The 27,840-nt window shown below is 40.3% G+C and overlaps 1 protein-coding gene and 1 pseudogene across 2 annotated transcripts; one reads left to right on the top strand and one right to left on the bottom strand.

The window, feature by feature from the left end:
• Positions 1-7,635, bottom strand: part of LOC113116963 (EARP-interacting protein homolog) — a 44,791-nt pseudogene extending 37,156 nt beyond the window's left edge.
• Positions 114-27,840, top strand: LOC113116960 (trafficking protein particle complex subunit 12-like). Of its 2 annotated transcripts, none has more exons than XM_026285274.1 (12): positions 114-205; positions 1,306-2,459; positions 3,832-3,948; positions 12,654-12,767; positions 13,219-13,357; positions 13,857-13,969; positions 14,070-14,142; positions 24,433-24,506; positions 25,693-25,791; positions 26,162-26,265; positions 27,102-27,189; positions 27,280-27,840. In XM_026285274.1, exons 2-12 carry the CDS (start codon positions 1,326-1,328, stop codon positions 27,520-27,522), a joined length of 2,298 nt encoding a protein of 765 aa, XP_026141059.1. In that variant the 5' UTR covers positions 114-205; positions 1,306-1,325; the 3' UTR covers positions 27,523-27,840. The 2 variants fall into 2 exon arrangements, with proteins under 2 accessions (XP_026141059.1, XP_026141060.1); XM_026285275.1 differs by having other exon boundaries at positions 162-367.

Genomic DNA, 27,840 nt, shown 5'->3' with positions numbered 1-27,840 from the left:
CTTCCGGGTGTCGCGCTGCTTCTTTTACTGTCTATGCGCTGCTTTAGGTTTTGAGAACGTAAGTTTCGTTCGAGAATACCAGACTCCACCGCAGCGACGATGTTTGACACCTTTCGCACACCGTAGGGTTAGTTTGTCTACGTCAGTGCGCATGCGTGTGTTTACTCCGCTGTCATCCCCATAGACAGCGTTCATTTCACAGAAGGTAGTCTCGTTTTTACACTTTTTATTTTATTTTATTTTCATTCACTTTGCGGAATTGTTGCGAAAAATATGACGTTTTCTGAAATGTCAGTTCAACGTTGTTGTGTTTTAGTCTAAATTTCATTACGCAGTTGCAACAGAGCTCTTCAGAAATACAGGATTTGTAAGTTTTTATCGATAAACTGATGTTTAATCATATTTCTGAGTTAAGTTTCTCCTCCAAAATGTTTGGATTTCTATCATTAACGTTAACGCTACTTGTATTATGATTGCAGTTGCTCATTAGATATTCATCATCATATTTATTATTGTTAAGGGGATACAAACAAGAAAAGGTTTAACGTTACGCGTTTGTTGTTTCAGAAAAGCGTAAAGGTTATTTGTCAAATAATATTTCTGTTGTTTAGTCTTCTGATTTGTATTATAGTATTTTGATAAGCGATTGCTTCCTTAAATATTAAGTGAACTATAGAATAATGTCATTGCACTAAATTTAAACTATAATATTTTTTTTTCTCCATGTAATTGCAGTTAACATGCAATTGATTGTCCAAAACATTACATTAAGTAATTTTTTTAATGTAGATTATTTGTGACCCTGGAGCACAAAAGCAGTCATAAGTATGTTTTTAGAAATATCTGACAATACATTGTATGAGTCAAAATTGTCAATTTTTCTTTTATGCCAAACATCATTAGAATATTAAGTAAAAAAGTATGTTCTATTAAGATATTTTGTTAAATTTCATACTGTAAATATATCAAAACTTAATGTTTGATAAGTAATGTGCATTGCTAAGAACTTCATTTGAACAACTTTAAAGATGATTTTCTCAATATTTAGATTTTTCACCCCCTCAGATTCCAGATTTTCAAATAGTTGTATCTCAGACAAATAATGTGCTATCATAACAAACCATACATCAGTGGAAAGCTTTCAGCTGATGTATAAATCTCAGTTTCAAAGAGTTGCCTGTTTTTGTGTTCCAAGGTCACATTTGAACAATAAGCATGCTAAAGTGTCCTTCTTTTTCACAAGGGTTCTTATTAGTCATTTATCCTAAATCATTGATCTCTGTTTTGTCTGAACGTGTATCGCAGGGAGCATCCAGGCTGGACTCATGGACAGCAGTGAGGGTCCAGCCCAGAGGCCTGTGACTCTGGACATAGATGGAGCAGATGAGATGCTAGAGGCCTCCGTCCCGTCCCAGACCGACCCGACAGAAGACTCCTTCCAAGAGGAGAGCATCGATCTGGACGCCGAAGCGTTTGTTTCGCCTCAGGATGACAGCTGTCACTCTGAGAGCCTGATGGACAAGCTGAATGACCAGATGATGGAGAGCGTGATGATTTCTGACTCCCCAAATAGTGAGGAAGAGGACGTGGTCCCCATCAACTTGCTCTTGGAGCAGAATGAAAACGAGGAGGCCAAAACACCTGACGGAGATACAGAAGGAAGAAACGAAGACGTAAGCACAGCCAGCACTGCTGAACCTGACGAGGCATCTGAAGCTTTATGTAAAGAAGAGAGCGAGGAGGAGAAGATTGTGCAGGTGGATGACAAAAGGGAAACTGTTGCACCAGACGACGTGAAACCACAGGCTCCCAAAACCCAGGAGACTGCGCTTGAGATGGATACGGATACAACCCCCAAAGACGAAGCTATCCCAGTGTGTACCCTCTTCAGTCAAGGTGTGCAACCCAAAGCACAAGCTCTGATTCCCGACGGCTTTCAGCCCACGCTGGTAAAATCTCCAAGTTTTACCATCGGCAACACAGAAACCCCCAACAGACTGGTTCCTCAGGTGTGCCAGCCGAGCCCCAGCCTCAGCAAGTTCTTCACGGACAGCAGCGCGGTCAACCCCGCATCAGACTTCTTCGATTCTTTCACAACGTCCACTTCTTTCATATCGATCAGTAACCCAAACGCAGAGTCGCCCAAGACAGCCGCCCCTCCAGAGTCTCCTCTCTTATCTGCTCCCACCGCGGCAGGCACGTACTTCACCCCCGTCGCCACCAAACCTGGAGGAAGTCCCGTAGAGCCCATGAACAAGCTCCAGGCTGTGTTCCCGAGCGGAGACGACCCCTTCGGAAGCGCTCTGATCACCAGTGACCTGGATAAGCGCTATGACGCATGGCTTCCCTCAGAAGACACCAGGAGAGTGCTGATATCGGTGGCCACACAGCAGATCAGTCCTGTCCAGATAGACCGAGAGCAGCTGGCCATGCCTGGACTCAAGTTTGACAACCTGCAGGTCAGTGCAACAGTACAGTTTAAAAACTTCAAAAATGAATGAATGTCATTATGAAAGGCTATCTTTGACCATTTTTAACAGGCTTTGTATTGCGTGTCAAGAGTGGATAGAAATGAACAGTCTGTATGTCCAAGAAGAACCTTTGGCATCGATGGAAATGGTTCTTTAGATGATTAAAAGTCCTTCACACTAAGAAAAAATGGTTCTCCGGATAACTCTTCACTGAAAGGTCCTTTGAGGAACCCAAAATAGTTATGCACTGCGAAACCGCATTTTACAAACATTGTTTTAAACTGAGCAGATGATGTCAAACACACCACCCAGTGATTTTTTGAAACCCCAAGGGCTTTGGTGTAAACTAGACATGGTATTTTTGTGGGTGATGAATTAAGCTTTATAGGGAAAGGGAACACCAAAGCAATTTCTGTAAAATAAATTCTCATATTAGAATGATTTCTGAAGATCATACAATACAATACAATACAATATTTATTTATAAAGCACATTTAAAAACATCCAAGGCTGACCAAAGTGCTGTACATAGCAGAGAATAAAATGCAGAGCAGTACCGGACAAAAGAAACCACAGAAAAAAATAAAAAAAAATAAAAAATAAGCATTAATCGTATCAGAATCAATGAGCATCAAAAGCAAGAGAAAACAAAAAAGTCTTTAAAGAAGATTTGAAGATGGAAACTGAAGGAGACAGTTTGATATAGAGAGGCAGACTGTTCCAAAGTTTTGGGCCTGCAATCGCAAAAGCACAGTCACCTCGTTTTTTAAGCCTGGACCTAGGCACGATGAGAAGACAGTGATCGCTGGATCTCAAAGTACGAGAAGGAGTGTACGGACAGAGTAGATCAGTCAGGTACTGAGGGGCCAAATTGTTAAGAGCTTTATACACAAAAAGTAAAATTTTAAAATCAATTCTAAATTTTACAGGTAGCCAATGGAGTTTGAATAAGATAGGGGTGATCGACTCATACTTGCGTGTCCCAGTGAGGAGACTAGCTGCTGCGTTTTGCACTAGCTGTAGGCGAGAGAGAGAGGACTGAGATAGACCAAATGAATTTACAACAATAGGTTTCATGTGACTCTGAAGACTGAAGGAATGATGCTTCACAGCAATCAGTCACATTCTACAATATATTAACATAGAGAAATGTTTAGGAAACAATACTGTATTTTTATAATTAAGAAAAAACAATCTTTCAGGTCTTTAACTTGCAGTAAATAACATATTAAGTAAATAAACTATTTTTAGTTAACTAAGATAGATACTAAACCGGAGACAGTAGTCACTTTTCATTGCTCTTGGTGTTTTAACTGTGTAACAGCGAGTGAAGCAGAAACTGAAGCTCTGGTGTTTTCAGGGCGATGCGGTGAAAGATCTCATGCAGCGGTTCTTGGGCGACCAGGCCGCTCTGAAGAGACAGGTGCTCTCGGCCAACTCAGTGGAGCAGGACTTCCTCGGTCTCAAGCGGCTGATAGTGAGTAGCACATCATATGTACTGACTCATTTAAGCACAGACATGCACCCGTTTGGTGTCTTCTTTGTGTTATGGCTGGGATATTTTAAGTTGGAGGTGAGCGACATTTATGGCGAAGCTTCACTTTTTGTGTTTATTCAACCTCTCCATTTCTTTTTGAGTTTCATCACTGTTTAAACTAACTTGTGGCAACTAGCACTGATTTTCCCCAAACTGTAAATCTGAGCTCAAACCCTTCACTGTAATGTATTCCAGCCATTAGTTGTAGTAGTATAGTCAATCACAATAGCTATTTGAATTTAATCCTTTCAACAAAAACCCAATAGGATTTTTCCATTGGCTTTTTTGATTATTGCAGAACATAAACCCTGTGTGATCAAACAAAAGTTTATGATTCTCACATGTTTTGTCCAATGTGATCTTCACAAAAGAATACAACTTATGAATTTTGAAGCATAGATGCAACTGGCAGAAGTGAAGAGCTAAACACAGAACCAGAAACACTAAAGAGAAGTTGTGCTATGGCTGCAGCACTCTGTTGAGAAAATAGTAATAGTCAAGAATTGAAGTGCTTTCGTTTTCTATTAAATCTGATTATTAATTCTACACCACTCCTTCCAATCCAATCAATTTCATTCGGATTAAACTCATTCAGATCAATTGAGGTGTTTACATGAAGGCTTTTCTTTTCGATTGACCCTCCAATCTGATAATAAACAGGTTATTGGGTGCATGTAAACATGCTGATGTTGCTTGATTTTGAATTACTATCAAAATCATCACACACACATACAGCATGTATCAGGGATATTCAGTATATCTTCCATATACATTGTATATCCCATAGTTTTGGCCATCTCTGTCTGAGATTGTGTGTGTGTGCAGTGCTGAATCGAGCAGCATGAAGTGTCAGCTTGAGCTCCAGGGGTCCAAAATTACTGCCTCACTGATTTACCTCTGAACACACAGACAGGCCTGAGATGCACAGCCTTGCCCGCTGTGCCCACGACCTTCACCGAAAGACAAGGAGACACTGCGTGTGTGTGTGTGTGTGTGTGTGTGTGTGTGTGTGTGTGTGTGGAGCCTGTGCAAGCTTGAGCTCTAATCCCCAGATCCTGGACTTCACAGGCCAGATCACACAGCTCTGAAGGCAGAGAAACCCTCAGAAGTTCAGTCCTCTGTATATAGTGAGGCGTTCACAGGCAGTGCACTGTATTGCTCTAAAAAAAATACATTTACATTCATGCATTTGGCAGATGCTTTTACCCAAAGAGACTCACATTTCTTCCAAACTGTACATTCATTAGTTCATGCACTCTCTGGGAATCAGACCCATGAACTTGGTGTTGATAGTGTCATGCATTACCGCTTGAGCAACAGAAACCATATGTGTGTGCTCTCTTGATAAAAGAAAGAAACATTTATCTGAATCATTTGCAGTTAATTACAAATATTCACATTGACATGTCCCATCCAAACTTACTGTTTTAATAGGAAACATGTACTGAAAACATATTTTCATATTTTGTTATTGTTAATAATATGCATGATAATAAGCACCTTGTTAATAGTGAGAACTGGTCCCTATGCTAAAGTGTTACTGAAATTTTAAATGCAATTCAGATACGTAAATCTTTTGCCTATTTGTGTTTGTGTGGAGGTGGGTCAGGGTGGTTTATTTATTTATTTATTTTTTTCTGTAGTTTTGTGTGAAGGGTTGGTGTAGAGTTAGAGTAAGGGGATAGAAAATACAGTTTACACTGTATAAAAACTAATACACCTATGGAGAGTCCCCATGGAACATGGAAACCCAACATGTGTGTGTGTCAATAAGTGATGGATAAATTTTGACTAATTTTGCACTGTGTAATAGAAAAGCGTCACTTTGGAAAGGTTTGTTGGGGAAAAAAAATGTCATGGGCCTTGTGGATAAAGTTCTCTTATTTTTGTTGTTTCCATATTGTCATGCAGTCGTGGTTTTAGTAAAGGCGCACGAAGGAGGAGTAGGAATAAAGGGGTTTTTAATAAAATAAATATAAACAAACTTTGACCATTCAGAATTCACATCAGTCCAGAACGAAAAACAGAATGAAACCTTTTAAAGAAAGGGAAACAAAAGAGCAAACGAGATGATTAATATAACACCGGTGGAAACCAATGAATGAAGACTAACATGAGAACAGGAAATGAACCAAATGAGGACAGACAGGAACTAAACCGAAATCAAGACGTGACACATGCAGTGTATTTGTACACAGGACTGAGGTATAGCTGTTGAAATATTCTGGGACTGGGACTGCTGTAGAAGAGCATGCTGATCCAGATCTGTCATCCCCAGAGAGAAGAGATGTGTGTTTCTCTTTTATTCTCTGTTTCTTCTGATCTGGCTCTTGTCTTCATGCGGGGTTGCAGCGATTATTTTTGGCTTTTCTCGTGGCACCATCCTGACTTCCTCTCCAGCTGTTTAAAATAATGTTCCTCCAGCTTATTTCTATGCTGACAAAGGACTGAATCTCTTGCTTCATTTCACGGTTCAGTTTAGATAGTGAGACAATTTAGGGATTTGAAAAAAAGATAAGATTGCATTTACATAGAATCAGTCACTTTAAAACCTGTTAACTGTCACCTGTCCCCTCGGTGGGACGCCTATGTTTACTTCACTATATTACAGTTAAATCCTAATCTAATCATGACAAACTATATATCATTGGAAAGACTCCTAAATAGATATTTTACCAATATTTTTGTTAAAAATGATGTACTCTTTCACTCAGAAATTGCAAATTGTGATTCAATTTATTTTCTTTTCATAATTGCAAAGAAATGGCAAGTAGCATTGAATTAAACATGAAATTAGAAAGACTTGAATGGTATTTTCTTGTTAAACATGATCCAATAATCTTTGTTTTATTTACAACTTCAAAAAGGTTTTTGTTTTGTTTTGTTTTTTAAGATTGAAGTTGTTACTTGATCATTTCTTGCTTGATTTTAAGAAGGATTCATTAAATATCTGATGTGTTGATGAGAAGTCAAGCTGTGAAAACGTATAACTGTTGAAATGAGCCGCCATAGTGATGTTCCTTTACGGTCTCAAACTGTCACAGGAAGCAGAAAGATGGGTCTGAAATCAGTATGATTTTCATTTATAAATAAATAAACTAATAAATCCAAAGAAAGTCATTGACCTACTACTGAACTTAGAGCAGATTCTATGAGAACATAAGCCAATTCATTACTGCTAGACAGAGATGTATAAAGTACTAGAGAACCATACTTGAGTAAAAGTACAAGTGCTCTATCAAAAAAGTGACTTGAGTAGAAGTAGAAGTGCTCTTTAAGCACCACACTTAAGTAGAAGTACTAAAGTATTCAACATTTTTTGTACTTAAGTATTGCAAGTAGTCTATTTTAAAATTTACTACTCAAGTACTGAAAGTAAAAGTAGAAGTATTGTGTTATGTAGCTATTAAAGAAAGTAGTCAAAAGTTTGAACATATTGTTTTTACTATTTCAAATGATTAACCTAAAGGACAATCACAATTCCTTTGACTGTAACTTCTTGTAAACAAAAAAACGGTTACTAGGGTTAGTTAGCCCAATTTGCAAAATGATGTCATTAATAACTTACCCTTGTGTTGTTTCAAACCCGTAAGACATCAGAGGGTCATTTAGAATTTTTTGAAGCATCGAAAATACATTTTGGTCCAAAAATAGCAAAAACTATGACTTTATTCAGCATTGTCTTCTCTTACGTGTCTGTTGTAAGACAGTTAAAAACAAAGCAGTTTGTGATATCTGGTTCGCGAACGAATCATTCGATGTAACCGGATCTTTTTGAAACAGTCCACCAAATCGAACTGAATCGTTTTAAACAGTTCGCGTCTCCAATACGCATTAATCCACAGATGAATTAAGCTTAATTTGTTTAATGTGTCTGACACTCCCTCTGAGTTAAAACAAACCAATATCCCGGAGTAATTCATTGACTCAAACAGTACACTGACTGAACTGATGTGAAGAGAGAACTGAAGATGAACACCGAGCCGAGCCAGATAATGACTCGTTCACGAGTAAAGAACCGTTTCTGTCAGACGCGTCCGAATCGTGAACCGAGGAGCTGATGAAACTGCGCATGTGTGATTTAGCGTGAAGCAAACCGACACACAGAGCGTCTGGAACCGAACTGATTCTTTTGGTGATTGATTCTGAACTGATTATGTGTTAATGTTATGAGCCCATGTGCAGTCAACGCCAATGACGCCATTGCATCGAGCGCAAAAGAATCGGTGAACTGTTTTCTTCAACTGGTTTATTGAATCGAACTGTCAGAAAGAACTAACGTTACTGGTCATCCAAAAAATGATGCAACCGGTTCTTGACTTGTGAACGAGTCATTATCTGGCTCGGCTCGGTGTTCATCTCTCTCTTCACAGCAGTTCAGTCAGCACGCGCAGTCTCGCTTGATTCGCTTAATGATGTGCCAGCTTCATCAAACCTGCCATCTACAGTTCTGGCAGTGGTGTAATGGAATGATTCGTAACATTATAATTGTAACGAGTAACGATGCAGCACATAAAAAAAATATCGGAGTAAAAGTATTAAACTCAGCGAAAATATGTACCGAAGTAAAAGTGGAAGTAGGAGAAAAAAATAATACTCTAGTAAAGTACAGATACCGCCTTTTAGTACTTAAGTACAGTAGTGAAGTAGTTCTACTTCGTTACTATACATCTCTGCTGCTAGACTGTATTGAATTAATGCTGTACAAATGAGTACGTTTATTGAAATTAAATGTGATGCTTTCATTTTGTACGTAGGCTTTTTTTCTAGAATTTAAGTAGAGTTTGAAAGCCATTCTGAATTACTGAAGTTCAATCGCAAAACAATTTTAATTTCACTTTGAAGTCATCCCATTGATTCCTATGTTTACAAAGTTTGATTTGTTGCCAGATTGAAAAGGGGAAATGTGTCTTGACAACCCTGATCCATGTGACTGGAAATTTTTGTGTCTCTTTAAAAAGCCGATTGTGTGTGTGTGTGTGTGTGTGTGCGCGCTCTTGTTTTTGTGACATATAAGGAAGCAACTCTGTATAATGACATGGGTATGACACAGGTATTACAAGGAGAGGGTGACTTATGAGGACATAACCCGTGTGTGTGTGTGTGTGTGTGTGTGTGTGTGTGTGTGTGTGTGTGTGTGTGTGTGTGTGTTTGGAGTTCCCCGAGTATGCAGTATATCAGGAAGGACCCTCATTTCCCCTTTCATTGACTTCTCTTATGTTTTATCTCAGTGGTGGCTGCTGCTTTTGCCCATTTCCTGCCAGTGGTTTTCTGGCTTCATTTGCCACTCTAATGAAGATTTAGAGTCTCTGGGATCTTTGACTGAAGAGAGAGAGAGAGAGTGGGAGAGAGCAGAAAAGAAGGCAAGCAGAAGTGAGAGGAGGTTATGGGGCGATAAAAATGCAGAAGAGAGACTCTGCTCAGGATGAGAAATGAATACAGATGGGAAGACAGTGCTAACAAACAGCATCCCATCTAGGGGACTTGCACACCACCATGTTCCAAGTTACAGTCCTCTGCTCTGCTGTGAGAATTGCACAAAGTGTAACCAACAAGAAGTGTAACCAAAAAACTACATGAGGTCAAAGGGTGAATTTTGATTAAGATCTATAAAAAATCTGGTCACACTTTATTTTAGGGTCCAATTCTCACTATTAACTAACCATTAACTATGACTTTTGCCTGAATGAACTCCTTATTTGCTGCTTATTAATAGTTTATAAGGTAGTTGTTAAGTTTAGGGTATTAGGTAGGATTATGGATGTCATGCATTATATGTACTTTATAAGCACTAATAAACAGCCAATATGTTAATAATAAACATGCTAATAACCAACTACTTATTAGTGTGAATTGGACCCTATACTAAAGTGTTACCAAAAATCTAGATATTTTTTAATCCTATATTCTATTGTATCTATTTTTCTGATTAGATGATTCATTGTTTTGCAAAAATGATTAAATGTATGTAAATGTAAAATAACTTTGCCGATGCACGGTTTACAGATTTGTCTTTACAATGGCATGCATTGAGTAAAGATCCTAGATTGTATTCCCTTTTTTTCCAAGTTTTATGGAGTTATGGAAATATGTTACATCATCTTTATAATTAGCATAGATTAGTACATCTATGACTCTTTCCTGTAAGAAATTAAGATCACTATTGAGGTCCAAGTCTCACTATTAACTCATGCTTTGTTGCTTATTCATAGTTAGTAAGTTAGTTGTTATGTTTGGGTATGGGGGGATCCAAAAGATGTTCATGCATAATATGCCATTAATATGGACTGTATAACTACTAATACACACCCAATATACTAGTAATATGCAGTAGTGTCAGTTGGTCCCTAAACTAAAGGGTTAACAAGATTAAATATGGCACTGCCCTTGCTAAAACATTTCTGTCTTTTGGATGAATCTCTTGTCATGTCTTGGCAAGACAAATCTCATTTATGTGCAATGAGCTAGTTATTTTCTAACCACTTTCAATCCAGTCAAGATTTCATTCAGATCGAAATCAATTGAATTTATTGAGGAGTTGACATGAAGACTTTTCAATCTAGTCATTATAACATTGATAACAGGTACACAAACATTGATGGGGCTTACATGGCGGGGCCGCTTCCTCACCTGGGACAGTCTGATCACCTTTCCTTATTTCTCACCCCTAAGTATTGACCTCTCATCAGCCGTGTGAAGCCATCAGTGAGGACTACTGGACCAGACTCTTTACTTCACGATAGGTTTCAATACACGGACTGGAGTATGTTTACTTCTCAGCCTTCCTGTCACAAGGCTGTGTGCTGAGCCCATTCCTCTCCTCCCTCTACACCCACGACTGCAAGTCTGTGCATGGATCCAACTCCATCATCAAGTTTGATGACACCACGGTGATTGTCCTCATCACAGACAACAATGAGACTGCCTACAGAGAAGAGGTACAGCACCTGGCCACATGGTGCGCTGACAATAACCTGGGCTGGGCCACAAACACCTCCGCCTTTTCTTCCTCAGGACACTGAAGAAGAACCAGCTGTCTTCAGCCATAGTGGTGAACTTTAACTGGTGTGTGATCGAGAGCATCTTAACCAGTTGCATCACAGTCTGGTATGGGAACTGCTCAGTTGCTGACCGCAAGACATTGCAGAGGGTGGTGAAAACTGCCCAAAGAATCACAGGGACACCACTTCCTGCTATTGAGGACATCCAGAGGAAACGCTGTCTATGTCGAATTCGCAGCATTCTTAAGGACTCCTCTCACCCTGACTATGGACTGTTTAACCTCCTGTCCTTCAGGAGGTTCTTCAGGAGCCTCCGGACCAGGACAAGCAGATTCAGGAACAGCTTTTTCCTCTATTATGTCCTAAATTATGTCCATAGTACTGCCTCATCTGTTTAGTTATTGTACATATTGTAGCCACTGTATATCCTGTACTTACTGCTTATTGCACTTCTGGTTAGATTCTAACTGCATTTCGATGCCTTGTACGTTACATGTGCAATGACAATAAAGTTGAATCTAATCTAAGCTATTTGTGATTAAAGCAGATTATTAGGGTAAATGTAGCAACTGCAGACATCCAAAAAACAGATCTATGCCACTTGTGAGTTAAACTTTGCTATGAACAAGCCTGATACGTCAGTCCCCTGTTTGTATCACAGTAGATATTAATTCCATTTCGGAATTTTTGATTGGAAGTCTTGGCTTAATAAAAGGCAACGTCATGTAAAGCGAGAGCACGAGTGCCGAGTCACTCTCACGCCTCCTCCTGAGTTTAAAGGGTACATAACATACACAGTTTCACCTAATCTCATGTTAATCTTGAGTACCTATTGAGAAGTACTACATCCTTCATATATCCAAAAAGTCTTTAGTTTTATCATATTTATAAAAGAAAAATACAGCTTTCTCGAAAAAGCCGAGCTCCTGGAGGCGTGCTGTGGGAGGAGCTATAATACTTATGTTTCGTGTTTTTTCCATTAACATATCTTCATGTGCTGATTTCCAACAAAATACACAAATCTGATGCAATTGTACTAACATGAATAGGGTCTTTTATCACGGGACGGCTCCATGTTTTAATAGCAAACGATGTGCAAATCCAGCGTCAACTTGGGCCTTGTTTATAAAGCATTAGTCACTCAAATGACCAGAACACACAAACGCACTTGATACACTCCTGCCCCGGAAACAACAAACTGCATCCACTGTTCATGTTACGCTGAGTTCTTGGGAAGCTGAACACGGTCAACTTTCTGTCACATCCAAAAACGCACTTATTTGGAGGCATTCTCGAACAAATCCCATGCAGCGCTGCTGACGATTTTGAAGCTTATTGGTGTGCGCAGTCTCGCTCTTCTCTGATCAGTGTGTGTGCGCGGCACGCTTTTCAGAGAGAAGTGCTCATATAAGGACTTCCGTTCTCGTCTACGTCATTAGATCCATGATCGAAAAAATCCAGCCGAAACTTGTACCAACCTGGAAGTAAAATTTTCGGCACAGAAACTCTGTCATTCTTCTAAATTATTTTTTACAACTTTGGCCATGTTTAGCATGAGAATCCATCTCTTTAACACTGTGAACAGCTCTGAATACACGAAACACCATTGTACCCCCCCTTTAATGTCTTCATCTCTTCTCACAGAGCACTAAGAACTGGAGGGCGGCTGTGGACCTGACGGGCAGACTGCTGACGGCTCACGGTCAGGGCTACGGCAAGAGCGGCCAGCCCACCAACCACACCACTGACTCCCTGCAGGTGAGCAGAAGCACTAGCACACCGGGGCCAGATTCAGCTCGTGCCAGGAGTTACTAAAGACACATCCAAACATTAGCCATGAAAGGCCATGAGCACAGTTATCTTTTTGCATATGATTAGTTCACGACATACACTTGTCTATTATTATTACCTTCTTAATATTTACGTTAACCTGCAAGATAATGTTTAATGGTATTATTAACCCAGTGTGTGTAATACTAAAGATAATGATTGCTCAATATGGAGGCAATACTTGCTAGTTTCATAAAGCCTAATTTCATCAGTAGATTTTATTACATTACTGGATATGCACTTTATTTAACATGCTGAACGAATGCCATCACAGTAACCTAATATTGTAAAGACCAGAAAACACTGGTAAACTACACTTACAGAAAGAAGTAAATGTTGGTTAGTTTTCCTGAAGCAGAGTGCTCTCTTCTCTCTACAGCTGTGGTTTGTGCGTCTCTCTCTTCTGGTGAAGCTCAACCTTTTCCAGAATGCAGAGCTGGAGTTTGAGCCCTTCGGGGATCTCGATCATCCAAATCTCTACTATGAATATTATCCTACTGTTTACCCTGGAAGGAGAGGTAAGAGTTCTGGAGTTATTTAACTACAGTTCATGCAGAAGGATGTGTTAAGATGTTGAGGAATAGCTATCCATACAAAGAAATTATATCTAAATTATTCAAAAACATGCATTAAATCAATTAATAGTGAGAGTAAAGACATTTAACATGTTATGCAGTTATGTTATGTAATATACAGGCTTAGTGAGCAAAATAGTTCTCTTTAAAAACATTTAAAAATATTACTGTTCAAAAAACTTTTGCCAGGAAGTGAAGTTCTTTCTCAAAAGCATTCATAATATCAACCCAACAGAGCTTTATTTCAAGACATGCAGATATTTAATATACAAAGTTTTATATTAGGTCTGCGTTACAGGATCGGTCCTGATATCAAAGAGGCGCATGATCAAAGCCACTCATTTCACCAGCATGGAGTCTGTTTCTTGACAGAAAAACAGAAGAGAAAGAGCATGCATTAGTGTTGATTTCTATCTCTGTGTGTTTGTTTTGCATGCTCTAGGCTCGATGGTGCCCTTCTCCATGCGTGTTCTGCACGCCGAGCTCCCTCAGTACCTGCAGAAGCCTCAGGAAACTCTGGACCGTCTCCACAGAATAAAGAACGTCTGTCAGAAGGTGACCTGAACTTTACACCTCAGCGCTCGCACCTGCAGGCAAATTGAATTAGCCTCGCTGTAATTAGTGCTGTAAAACTTCTGCTCCTGTCCTCTCACAGATCCTGAGTAACCTGCAGGAGGGTTTAGCTGAGGACGGGAGTATGATGAACCTCACGCAGGACAACAGACTCGGTACAGACCACTCAAATCTGTCCTCTGTGGCTAGTGCAGGTCAAATACATAGAAAGAATGGAAAATCTGTCACCTTTCACTCACCCTTCAAACTAGTTATTTATACATTTATATTGATATTTTCATGTAAGTTAAGATGATTGAATTATAGCACAGACTTATAAAGAGATTTGCAGACATAAAACTTTCTTAAAATCTAGGTTGAGGATAATGTTTAAATACCTTTTTCTAATATTAAAATACTTTCTAGCATGAGACAATGCCCAGACTCCCTGTTGGGACAAAAAATAGGGAAAATATCAACACAAAAAAGAAAACTGTGCTTGTCATGTCTGTTTGAGGTAAAATTCCATTTAAAAAAAAAATAATAATAATAATAATAAAAATTACATACACTCAAACATATATATATATATATATATATATATATATATATATATATATATTTATTTATTTATTTATTTATTTATTTATTTATATATAACATTAATTAATGAGGACATTTGTTATTTTTTTTATTATTAATCTTTTAAACATGCATAAAAATACAAAAATTCATTGTTAGTTCATTACATTTACATTTATGTATTTAGCAGACGCTTTTATCCAAAGCGACTTACAGTGTATTCATGCTATACAATTTATTTTATTTTTTTAACCAATATGGGTGTTCCCTGGGAATCAAACCCATGACCTTTTTTGCTGCTAACACAATGCTCTACCACTGAACCACAGGAACAGTTCATGTTATCTCCAATGAATTAAATAATACAAATACATACTGTATTTTTGGACTATAAGTCGCACCTGAGTATAAGTCGCACCAGTCCAAAAATACTTCATGACGAGGAAAAAAACATATATAAGTTGCACTGGACTATAAGTCGCATTTATTTAGAACCAAGAACCAAGAGAAAACATTACCATCTCCAGCCGCGAGAGGGCACTCTATGTCTTCAGTGTAGACTACAGGAGAACTGAGCAGCATAGAGCGCCCTCTGGCGGCTGGAGACTGTAATGTTTTCTATTTGTTAATTTCTCTCAGTTCATGTCAAATTAATTTTGATAAATAAGTCGCACCTGACTATAAGATGCAGGATCAGCCAAACTATGAAAAAAAAGTGTGACTTATAGTCAGGAAAATACGGTACTTTAGATTTTAATAATATATGCTGTAGAGCTGCAACTAAAGGTTATTTTTTCTGTTGACTAATCTAACGATTATTTTTTCGATTAGTCGACTAATCTAACGATTATTTTTATTAAAATAAGTTATTAATCTAATGTTCTTTTTTTTGATTAGCTAATTAATTCTTTGGATAAATAAAAAAAAAATATATAAGTACAAATTCTAATATAATATTTATAATATAACCTTTATTCATTTTTTCCCTAAAAAACTTCAAGTTTTTACAGTATACAAAAATAAAGAGGCAAAGAAAAATTATTTTACTATGGCAAATATGAGTTTACGATATCATTTATAATTAAACCACAGTAGCCACATATTTACAGTTGTCTGAGACGTCATGAAATGTTCATTAGCATCAGAAACCATAAAATGTAGTCAGGGTTCTGCTATGGTTTATTTTCATAATAGGTAAACACAGGTCACAAGTTAACACGATCACATTTCCTTGATTCAGCAGCTGACGATGTGCCACCGAGAGTCCTGTCTTAAGGATAGATCGGTAGCTCTGTGATTCATGACTGTTGTCTCGTAGCGCTGTCTTTTAATGCTTGTTCGAAACCCGCACCAACACAGACTTACTTTATTTTTTGTTTATCCTACTTACTTCAGCCGCTACGGGTGATCATACCAATAACTTTTAATCTTTACAAGAATATCAGAATCATGCAATGAGCAAGTCTGCGTTTATTAGACACTTAATAATATCACATCAGTTTGTGCTTTTAGAATCGCTGAATCTGCTGCGGTTGTTCCATCACATCTGCAGCGGAGACCTGAACCGGGATCACATGGTGACCAGTTAAACCGTAACACCGGAGAGCGCCAGAATCACGCTCGAGCATCACAGTTGTGCTGTCGTCGTGCACCATATCGGTTTTGCAAATGGAACAAAGGGCCATTTTATTTGTCCTCTGTTTAAAGTATTCCCATACTTTTGATTACAGTGGTCTCTGTTTTTGTGATAGAAAGCAACTTTCTCCATTTCCAGGAGCAGAAGCTATTACGCAAGATGTACACACTGTGACGTGTCGATGCATTTCACGCACGTCGACGTATTTTTGTAGTCTACGTAATCGATGACGTCGACGCGTCGTTGCAGCTCTAATATGCTGACATTAATGTTAGGTTGATGATTATTTATTTTTATTCAAATTAAATTAATTAAATAATATATACTATGATTGTATACATTCACCGGCCGCTTTATTAGGTACACCTGTTCAAATGCTTGGTAACACAAATTGCTAATCAGCCAATCACATGGTAGAAACTCAATGCATTTAGGCATCTAGATGTGGTGAAGACGACCTGCTGAAGTTCAAACCGAGCATCAGAATTTGGAAGAAAGGAGATTTAAGTGACTTGGAATGAACGTGGAATGGTTGTTGGTGCCAGACAGGCTGGTCTAAGTATTTCAAAAACTGCTGATCTACTGGGATTTTCACACACAACCGTCTTTAGGGTTTACAGAGAATGATCTGAAAAAGGGAAAATATCCAGTGAGCAGCAGTTGTGTGGACAGAAATGCCTTGCTGATGTCAGAGGAGAATGGGCAGACATACATTTATGCAAAATGTATTTTAAGATTGATATTTACTTTCCTGCCCCTTGAAATACATTTTTGAATAAATTGACATTTTGTTTAAATGAAATATATTTTTAGTGTGAAAAATACCAATACTTTTGGTCCAAATTATATGTATTAGTATATATTTGTAATATATATTGGCCATGGAAAAGTCTATATTTTTAAATATCACCATTAAACTTGGAGCCTCTAAGCTTTGTCTGGCCCGTGAGTCTGCTCCCTAAAGCTACCTTGAGAAGAAGCCGTCGATGGTAGCGTAAGATCCCGTCTCAAGCGATCCATCTGAGCTGATAGCAGATGCATCTGTAAGTCTTGCATGCTCCATTGATTTCCTCACATGTTGTTTTGGTGAAGACAGAGATAAATACATGCTTCAGCGTAGCTGTGAGGAGAGTGTGTGACTTCAGCAGCCCCCTGCCGTCTGTGGGTGTGATGTGCTTTCAGCGGGACGTCTGTAGCAGAGCTCTCACCCTCAACCCTTTCTGTCTGGCTGTTCATTGCTCCTGTGTGCCCCCTGGCAGCATGAGGAAGAACAGGATTGATTCAGAAAGACCACATACATACTAGAATCCTGTAACATTAAAACCAGTCCTGTAACTTTCCGTAGTAGACTAAAAACTTATATTGAAACCAATCTACTTCTAAACTTGTTTTGGAATGTGTCACATTATGACATCATAGTGCAATGAAAGCCCATCCCTGCAGTAGAAGATCAAAACCTCTTTGACAGTGGAAAAACCTTCCTTCTGATCCAAACATTAATAAAGAGTAGATGAAGTTCCAGATCACGTCGGTAACAACCTGGTCATTTCGTTTCATTTTTCTGTGAATTAGTTTTTAAACAAGACACAATTACACACAGAATTTTCAGAGAGGTTGATACTAAAAGAAAATGCTGTGCTGATTATATTGAATCAGACAGTAATTTCGCAACACAAGTGTAAGTAACAATGTTTTAATCATGTATCACTTTTGCTTTTTTGCAGTAAGCCCTTTTTTATGAATATGTGAGATATCCAGTACATTAGACCCTGTAGGGAAATGTTTTGAAGAATAACAAAGTGCAGTAAATGGTAAAACTGTTTGCACTACAAACCAGTTTGTTCATAATTAAGAAAATACGTTAAAATAATATGGTTAGACACAACAGTTTGCAGTATCAAGAAGCAAAACTAGTGATTCTATACAGTATATTTTTTTGATATTTCAAACAGTTTTTGGAGTCATTTTCATCGTTTAGTTTCTGCGTAGACCTTTGCATTCACCTCTCTCGCAAACGCTACATGTGCGAGTCAGGCAGTGATGTAGAATCGACAGGCGAAACAAACCGGCGGTGATGTATAATCGGTAGGCGGGGCAAACAGGCAGTGATGTATAATCGTTAGGCGGGGCAAACAGGCAGTGATGTAGAATCAGTAGGCGAAGCAAACAGACAATGATGTAGAATCGGTAGGCGAAGCAAACAGGCAGTGATTTAGAATTGGTAGGCGGAACAAACCAGCGGTGATGTATAATCGGTAGGAGGGGCAAACAGGCAGTGATGTAGAATCAGTAGGCGAAGCAAACAGACAATGATGTAGAATCGGTAGGCCAAGCAAACAGGCAGTGATTTAGAATTGGTAGGTGGCGCAAACGAGCAGTGATGTATAATCGATAGGCGACGCAAACCAGCAGTGATGTATAATCGATAGGCAACGCAAACCAGCAGTGATGTAGAATCGGTAGGCGGGGCAAAAAGGCAGTGATGTAGAATCGGTAGGCGACGCAAACCAGCAGTGATGTAGAATCAGTAGGCGGGGCAAAGAGGGAGTGATGTAGAATCGGTAGGCGGGGCAAATAGGCAGTGATGTGGAATCGGTAGGCGGGGTAAACAGGCAGTGATGTAGAATCGGTAGGCGGGGCAAACAGGCAGTGATGTAGAATCGGTAGGCGGGGAAAACAGGCAGTGATGTAGAATCAGTAGGTGGGGCAAACAGGCAGTGATGTAGAATCAGTAGGCGAAGCAAACAGGCAGTGATGTAGAATCAGTAGGCGAAGCAAACAGACAATGATGTAGAATCGGTAAGCGAAGCAAACAGGCAGTGATTTAGAATTGGTAGGTGGCGCAAATGGGCAGTGATGTATAATCGATAGGCGACGCAAACTAGCAGTGATGTATAATCGATAGGCGACGCAAACCAGCAGTGATGTAGAATCGGTAGGCGACGCAAACCAGCAGTGATGTAGAATCAGTAGGCGGGGCAAAGAGAGAGTGATGTAGAATCGGTAGGCGGGGCAAATAGGCAGTGATGTAGAATCGGTAGGCGGGGTAAACAGGCAGTGATGTAGAATCGGTAGGCGGGGAAAACAGGCAGTGATGTAGAATCAGTAGGTGGGGCAAACAGGCAGTGATGTAGAATCAGTAGGTGGGGCAAACAGGCAGTGAGGTAGAATCGGTAGGCAGGGCTAACAGGCAGTGAGCTAGAAATGGTAGGCGGGGCTAACAGGCAGTGAGGTAGAATCGGTAGGCGGGGCTAACAGGCATTGATGTAGAATCGGTAGGCGGGGCAAAGAGGCAGTGATGTAGAATCGGTAGGCGGGGAAAACAGGCAGTGATGTAGAATCAGTAGGTGGGGCAAACAGGCAGTGATGTAGAATCAGTAGGTGGGGCAAACAGGCAGTGAGGTAGAATCGGTAGGCGGGGCTAACAGGCAGTGAGCTAGAAATGGTAGGCGGGGCTAACAGGCAGTGAGGTAGAATCGGTAGGCGGGGCTAACAGGCATTGATGTAGAATCGGTAGGCGGGGCAAACAGGCAGTGATTTGGAATCGGTAGGAGGGGAAAACAGGCAGTGATTTGGAATCGGTAGGAGGGGAAAACAGGCAGTGATGTAGAATCGGTAGGAGGGGCAAACAGGCAGTGATGTAGAATCGGTAGGTGGGGCAAACAGGCATTGATGTAGAATCGGTATGCGGCGCAAACCGGCAGTGATGTAGAATCGGTAGGCGGGGCAAACAGGGAGTGATGTAGAATCGGTAGGAGGGGCAAACAGGCAGTGATGAAGAATCAGTAGGAGGGGCAAACAGGCAGTGAGGTAGAATCGGTAGGAGCGGCAAACAGGCAGTGACGCAAACAGGCAGTGATTTAGAAACGGTAGGTGGCGCAAACAGGCAGTGATGTAGAATCGGTAGGTGGCGCAAACAGGCAGTGACGCAAACAGGCAGTGATTTAGAATCGACAGGCGGAACAAACCGGCGGTGATGTATAATCGATGGGCGAAGCAAACAGGCAGTGATGTAGAATTAGTTGGCGAAGCAAACAGACAATGATGTAGAATCGGTAGGCGAAGCAAACAGGCAGTGATGTAGAATCAGTTGGCGAAGCAAACAGACAATGATGTAGAATCGGTAGGCGAAGCAAACAGGCAGTGATTTAGAATTGGTAGGTGGCGCAAACGGGCAGTGATTTATAATCGGTAGGTGGCGCAAACGGGCAGTGATTTATAATCGATAGGCGAAGCAAACAGACAATGATGTAGAATTGGTAGGCGAAACAAAAAGATAATGATGTAGAATCGGTAGGCGGCGCAAACAGGCAGTGATGTAGAATCGGTAGGCGGCGCAAACAGGCAGTGATGTAGAATCGGTCGGAGGGTCAAACAGGCAGTGATGTAGAATCGGTAGGCAAAGCAAACAGACAATGATGTAGAATCGGTAGGCGAAGCAAACAGACAATGATGTAGAATCGGTAGGCGAAACAAACAAAATTATTTAGAATCGGTAGGCGGCGCAAACTGGCAGTGATGTAGAATCGGTAGGCGGCGCAAACGGGCAGTGATTTATAATCGATAGGCGGGGCAAACAGGCAGTGATGTAGAATCGGTATGCGGCGCAAACCGGCAGTGATGTAGAATCGGTAGGTGGGGCAAACAGGCAGTGAGGTAGAATCGGTAGGAGCGGCAAACAGGAAGTGATTTAGAAACGGTAGGTGGCGCAAACAGGCAGTGATGTAGAATCGGTAGGTGGCGCAAACAGGCAGTGATGTAGAATCGACAGGCGGAACAAACCGGCGGTGATGTATAATCGATGGGCGAAGCAAACAGGCAGTGATGTAGAATCAGTAGGCGAAGCAAACAGGCAGTGATGTAGAATCAGTTGGCGAAGCAAACAGACAATGATGTAGAATCGGTAGGCGAAGCAAACAGGCAGTGATTTAGAATTGGTAGGTGGCGCAAACGGGCAGTGATTTATAATCGGTAGGTGGCGCAAACGGGCAGTGATTTATAATCGATAGGTGAAGCAAACAGACGATGATGTAGAATTGGTAGGCGAAGCAAACAGACAAGGATGTAGAATCGGTAGGCGAAACAAACAGAAAATGATTTAGAATCGGTAGGCGGCGCAAACAGGCAGTGATGTAGAATCGGTCGGAGGGTCAAACAGGCAGTGATGTAGAATCGGTAGGCGAAGCAAACAGACAATGATGTAGAATCGGTAGGCGAAACAAACAAAATGATTTAGAATCGGTAGGCGGCGCAAACTGGCAGTGATGTAGAATCGGTAGGCGGCGCAAACGGGCAGTGATTTATAATCGATAGGCAGCGCAAACTGGCAATGATGTAGAATCGGAAGGAGGGGCAAACAGGCAGTGATGTGGAATCGGTAGGCGAAACAAACAGAAAATGATTTAGAATCGGTAGGCGAAGCAAACAGACAATGATGTAGAATCGGTAGGCGAAACAAACAAAATTATTTAGAATCGGTAGGCGGCGCAAACTGGCAGTGATGTAGAATCGGTAGGCGGCGCAAACGGGCAGTGATTTATAATCGATAGGCGGGGCAAACAGGCAGTGATGTAGAATCGGTATGCGGCGCAAACCGGCAGTGATGTAGAATCGGTAGGTGGGGCAAACAGGCAGTGAGGTAGAATCGGTAGGAGCGGCAAACAGGAAGTGATTTAGAAACGGTAGGTGGCGCAAACAGGCAGTGATGTAGAATCGGTAGGTGGCGCAAACAGGCAGTGATGTAGAATCGACAGGCGGAACAAACCGGCGGTGATGTATAATCGATGGGCGAAGCAAACAGGCAGTGATGTAGAATCAGTAGGCGAAGCAAACAGGCAGTGATGTAGAATCAGTTGGCGAAGCAAACAGACAATGATGTAGAATCGGTAGGCGAAGCAAACAGGCAGTGATTTAGAATTGGTAGGTGGCGCAAACGGGCAGTGATTTATAATCGGTAGGTGGCGCAAACGGGCAGTGATTTATAATCGATAGGTGAAGCAAACAGACGATGATGTAGAATTGGTAGGCGAAGCAAACAGACAAGGATGTAGAATCGGTAGGCGAAACAAACAGAAAATGATTTAGAATCGGTAGGCGGCGCAAACAGGCAGTGATGTAGAATCGGTCGGAGGGTCAAACAGGCAGTGATGTAGAATCGGTAGGCGAAGCAAACAGACAATGATGTAGAATCGGTAGGCGAAACAAACAAAATGATTTAGAATCGGTAGGCGGCGCAAACTGGCAGTGATGTAGAATCGGTAGGCGGCGCAAACGGGCAGTGATTTATAATCGATAGGCAGCGCAAACTGGCAATGATGTAGAATCGGAAGGAGGGGCAAACAGGCAGTGATGTGGAATCGGTAGGCGAAACAAACAGAAAATTATTTAGAATCGGTAGGCAGCGCAAACTGGCAGTGATGTAGAATCGGTAGGCGGCGCAAACAGGCAGTGATGTAGAATCGGTAGGCGGCGCAAACAGGCAGTGATGTAGAATCGGTAGGTGGCGCAAACAGGCAGTGATGTGGAATCGGTAGGCGGCGCAAACAGGCAGCGATGTAGAATCGGTAGGCGGGGCAAAGAGGCAGTGATGTAGAATCGGTAGGTGGCGCAAACAGGCAGTGATGTAGAATCGGTAGGAGGGGCAAACAGGCAGTGATGTGGAATCGGTAGGCGGCGCAAACAGGCAGCGATGTAGAATCGGTAGGCGGGGCAAAGAGGCAGTGATGTAGAATCGGTAGGTGGCGCAAACAGGTAGTGATGTGGAATCGGTAGGAGGCGCAAACAGGTAGTGATGGAGAATTGGTAGGAAAGGGGAAAACAGGCAGTGATGTAGAATCAGTAGGCAGCACAAACAGGCAGTGATGTAGAATCGGTAGGCGGTGCAAAAAGGCAGTGATGTATAATTGGTAGGCGGGGCAAAAAGGCATTGATGTAGAATCCGCAAGCGGCGCAAACAGGCAGTGATGTTGAATTGATTCGCGGAGCAAAACAGGCAATGATGTAGTTTTGGTAGGCAGGGCTAAACAGGCAATTATGTAGAAAAACAGGCAGTGATGTTGAATCGGTTGGCGGGGCTAAACAGGCAGTGATATCAAAGCAGTCATTAGGCTTGTTTGAGATGCGCCTCGCCTCATCTGAAATGTAGGAGAGAGTAAGCGGCTGCAGTGAGGGGAGGAGTGAAATACACATAGAAAAGATGGTCAGTTCTGACCTCTTCAAGTGGCATGGATACCAACGAGATCAAAGGTGGATATCACATTATTCACAAAGTAATTCATTTTGCTTTAATACTAATGTGTATTTTAGATTTTTATAGAAATATGACAACAATCATCTCTCACAAAGAGATCGCACTGTCATAGTGTTTGGGAATATTCATATAAAACCAGTTAAAAAAAAAATATATATATATATATATATATATATATATTATTTTTTTAGAAGAGAACACAGCATCACAGTTGTCTGAAACAATGAGCATTAAGCTGTATCATCAGTCAGTCAATTCCCATCATGCATTTGATCAGCGCAGTCGGTGGAGAGCAACTCGCCGTCATGACAGTTTTTTGGCACACTGCAGCATAACATCAGGGCAAGTCAGACGTAACTCGGACACTTTTCTAACCAGCATGTATCTCGCGGATGATCACGGGTGATCGGCTCTGCACCGATTTTTCTCATCTCAAATGAGCTTATTGATCATCTTCTGTGGTGGCGGTGCTCAGAACATCCCACATTCGTTTTGACAGACTGTCTTCAATATCAGCTGTTTTTAGAGTAACAACAAAGTTTTGAGTTCTGTAACTTACAGGATGTCTTCATAGAACAAAAGATCAAGGGAATTTTAGTTTCTCAGTTCATGACCCAATTAATTAGTATGCTTTCACATTTCTGATTTGTGTGTCAGGAGTGGAGGAAGCGTGATATTGTCGGTCTGTGTGGTCACACAACATCAGAACTAAGACACATATGCTGAAGTCTGTTCTCACACACACACACACACACACATGAGATCAGATCGGCTCACTGATGGGGGTCTATAGTGAGCCAGAGGGGGAAAATAAATGCAATTGTCACTGTGTCTTTTCCTCCTGCACTATAATTCCCGCCAGCAGACAAATAATTGATGGTTTAGAGCCAGGAAAAAGGATGGAAAGACCGCAATTTCCAATTTTATTCCATTTGCTCAGTCTTTCTCTCTCTCTCTCTCTCTCTCTCTCTCTCTCTCTCTCTATGCTCTGTGTTTCAGCCTCCATCCAGCTGTGGAGGTCACGTCTGAGCAGAGTGATGTACTCCATGGCCAACTGTCTGCTAATGATGAAGGTACGTGAGTGGAAGAGATAGCAAACACATACTCACTCACACATTCATATGTGACCTGAATCATATCTGTGCACATGTTTAGACTCTAGGGTTAGAGAGAGAACAGGCTTTCCTTCCAGCAGGTGCCTACTGAGAAAATAGCTTTTCTGATTACTGTTCTACTGGTAAAACAATGTGTATGCACACATAGTCTACTGTTCTCTGTAGTATACCAGACTGTCAGTAGCTAAAGAAATAACAGTTTTTTTGCAAGTTATCATGGTCAACAAGTGCCATCTGCTGGCCAAAGACTGTAGTGACACCCATTAGCAGACTCACACCGAAGAAACTCACAAACCTGAATCCTTGTTGTAGTGCATCTTTATATATATATATATATATATATATATATATATATATATATATATATATATATATATATATATATATATATAAAGGAAATCCACATATTACATGTATACTATATATATAAAAAAAATATAAAATATATATATATATATATATATATTAGTATACATGTAATATGTGGATTTCCTGGGGTTTTAATGGGTAGAAAAAATAGGTTACACTTCATTTTAAGGTGCTGTATAATTAAATTCAATAATTAAAATCTAAATAAAGTTTTTATCAATTATAAATTCTTAAACTGTTGTCAATTTTATTCCTGATTTATGTTTATATTTCACTTATGTCTTGATTTATTTTCTATAAAATACACATAAAAGGGTAACACTTTAGTATAAGACTCCATTCTCACTATTAATTAGTCACTTATTAGCATGCCTATTATTAACATCCAACGCACTTTTGGTCTTTTCAGTGACCACGTCTGTCAACCTCAATGATAAAAATGTTTCTTAACAGTAGTTCATATACCTTTGAATGAGATTAACTATCATCTGCAGCTGTCAAATCTCATTCACCCCGCAATATTCAAACGTACACGTCACGATGCATTTGGTCCGTTCCTCACACAGAGCTATGACTTTAGGAAACATGGAATGAATCACTAGGTTAGGTTCCTAACAGTCGTATATGTATTTTATGGTAATGTCATGGTGTTTTTGTTCTATTGGAGCTTGGCAGTCATCAAGAGTATTTCAGCAGAACGCAGGTTCGAAGCAGTGAGATGGTGTGTAATCCTGACAGACTTGTAAAAGGTGTTTATTTTCTCTTTGACATGAAGGACTTTGTGCTGGCAGTGGAGACGTATCAATCCATCATCGAGTACGAGCCGGAGCAAAGAGTGCAACTGCTGAGTGGAATGGGCCGCATTTTCCTACAGGTGCATCAGATGGCATCAACAGCAAAACACCGTTTACAATTCTGAACTTTATTATGTACACTACTGTCCAAAAGTTTGCAGTCAGTCATTTTGAGAAATTAAGAATTATGTCCATCAAGGGCACATCAGAGGTCTGGAAAAAAAGAAAAATAATACAATGCTGTAAAGCTTCACGTTGAACCAATTTTTGGTTGAAATATGCCGTGTTTACCTGTAAGTGGAAAGCCACAGAATGTCTGCCGGATGAGGGAACGATGTCTTCGCTCTGCAGAGCTGCTTGTGTTTGAAGAGGATCAGAGAGTGTGCTTCTCTCTTCATGTTTTATCTCCACACAGACCATAATTAATGTTCTGTTTGTTCATATGATTAGATTGGAGACATCCGAACTGCTGAGAAGTATTTTCAGGATGTGGAGAAAGCCTGTCAGTCAAAGGGGAAAACACCTGAAGAAGACACCTCAGTGCTGATGAACAGGTGAGCGCTGATTTCATGAAATCTGTTGACACTCCAGCCCATCGAACGCTGGAATAACTGATTGCTTTTATTCATTTTTGAAAGATGCGTTTGAAGTTTCTTCTGCTCATCGAGGCTGCATTTATTTGAAACAAAAATACAGTAAAACAGTTATATTGTGAAATAATTTTACATTTTAATATAGCTGTTTTCTGTGTGAATATCTGTTCACCTGTGATGTATTTCTGTGATCAAAGCTGTATTTTCAGTATCATTACTCGTCTTCAGTGTCACATGATCTTCAATTATTAATAATGGTTCTTCTTATTATGAATATTTAAAACATTTTTTGTGGAAATCATGTTACTTTTTCAGGATTCTATGAGCAATATTTACTTAAATACAAGAATTTATAAGAATAGATATTTTAAATGATTTGATGATTTAAATAATTGTATATTAATAAATTAATATAAAAAAAAATATTTCCTGTCACTTTGGTCGGTTTAATGTGTTCTTGTTGAATAGAAGTTTTTGTTTATTTTTATTTTGTTGATGTTGTGCATTTTGGTTTATTAGCATCATTTGGCATCAACTGTTTTCAACATTGATAATAATCAGAAATGTTTCTTGAGCAGTAAATGATCATATTATTCTGATTTCTGAAGATCATGTGACACTGAAGACTGGAGGAATGATGCTGAAAATACAGCTGTACATCAAATAAATAAATTACTATAAAAAATGTATTTTTGATTAAATAAATGCATCCTTAACAAGCTTTCAGAAGCATTTGTTCATCTGTAGTATACGTGCTTCTGTGACTCTCCTGAAGCTGGATGTGATGTCGTCCACAGGGCTTTTGTTTATCTGAGTCAGAATAACTATGCAGACGCGCACATGTGTTTCTCCAGCGTCCTGAAACTCGATCCCAAGAACCCAGTGGTAAGTTAAACATGTGATTGAGTGATGCACCGCCAGACAAACAGCACTGGATAACCTGCCAGCAATAACAACGCCAACTTTGTTCTTCAGGCAAACAACAATGCAGCCGTGTGTCTGCTGTATTTGGGGAGGCTGAAGGAGTCCCTGGGCCAGCTGGAGAGCCTGGTGCACAAGGACCCAGCGCTCTACCTGCACGAGAGCGTGCTGTTCAACCTCACCACCATGTACGAGCTGGAGTCCTCACGCAGCACGCAGAAGAAACAGGCTCTGCTGGAGGCCACCGCCTGTAGAGAGGGAGACAGCTTCAACGTCCAGTGTCTCAAGCTAGTATGAGACCCCACAGTCCAACACACAGGACACTACCGAATGATTACGAGTGAAAATACTGTTCTGCATTTACAGCTTTTACAAGTTCACACATGTTGTGCTTACCATGTACAGACAGGACCAAAGTTAACATGACAACTCAATGATATTTGCGCCGCACAGAGCAGAAAAAGGGTTAAAGTTACTTGCGTTTCAAGAATCAAGAGAAATGCTTCTAAATGCATTAAGTGATTGTTTTCAAAGAGTCTAAGCTAATTATAACTGTACTGTGTATTTCTGAAGATGAAAAAAGGAAATCTTGTTAATAAATGTGTTAAAACCTGA

This window comes from Carassius auratus, chromosome 17 (assembly GCF_003368295.1).
Source record: "Carassius auratus strain Wakin chromosome 17, ASM336829v1, whole genome shotgun sequence".
Classification (NCBI taxonomy): Eukaryota; Metazoa; Chordata; class Actinopteri; order Cypriniformes; family Cyprinidae; genus Carassius; species Carassius auratus.
This window is presented reverse-complemented; position numbering and strand designations above follow the sequence as displayed.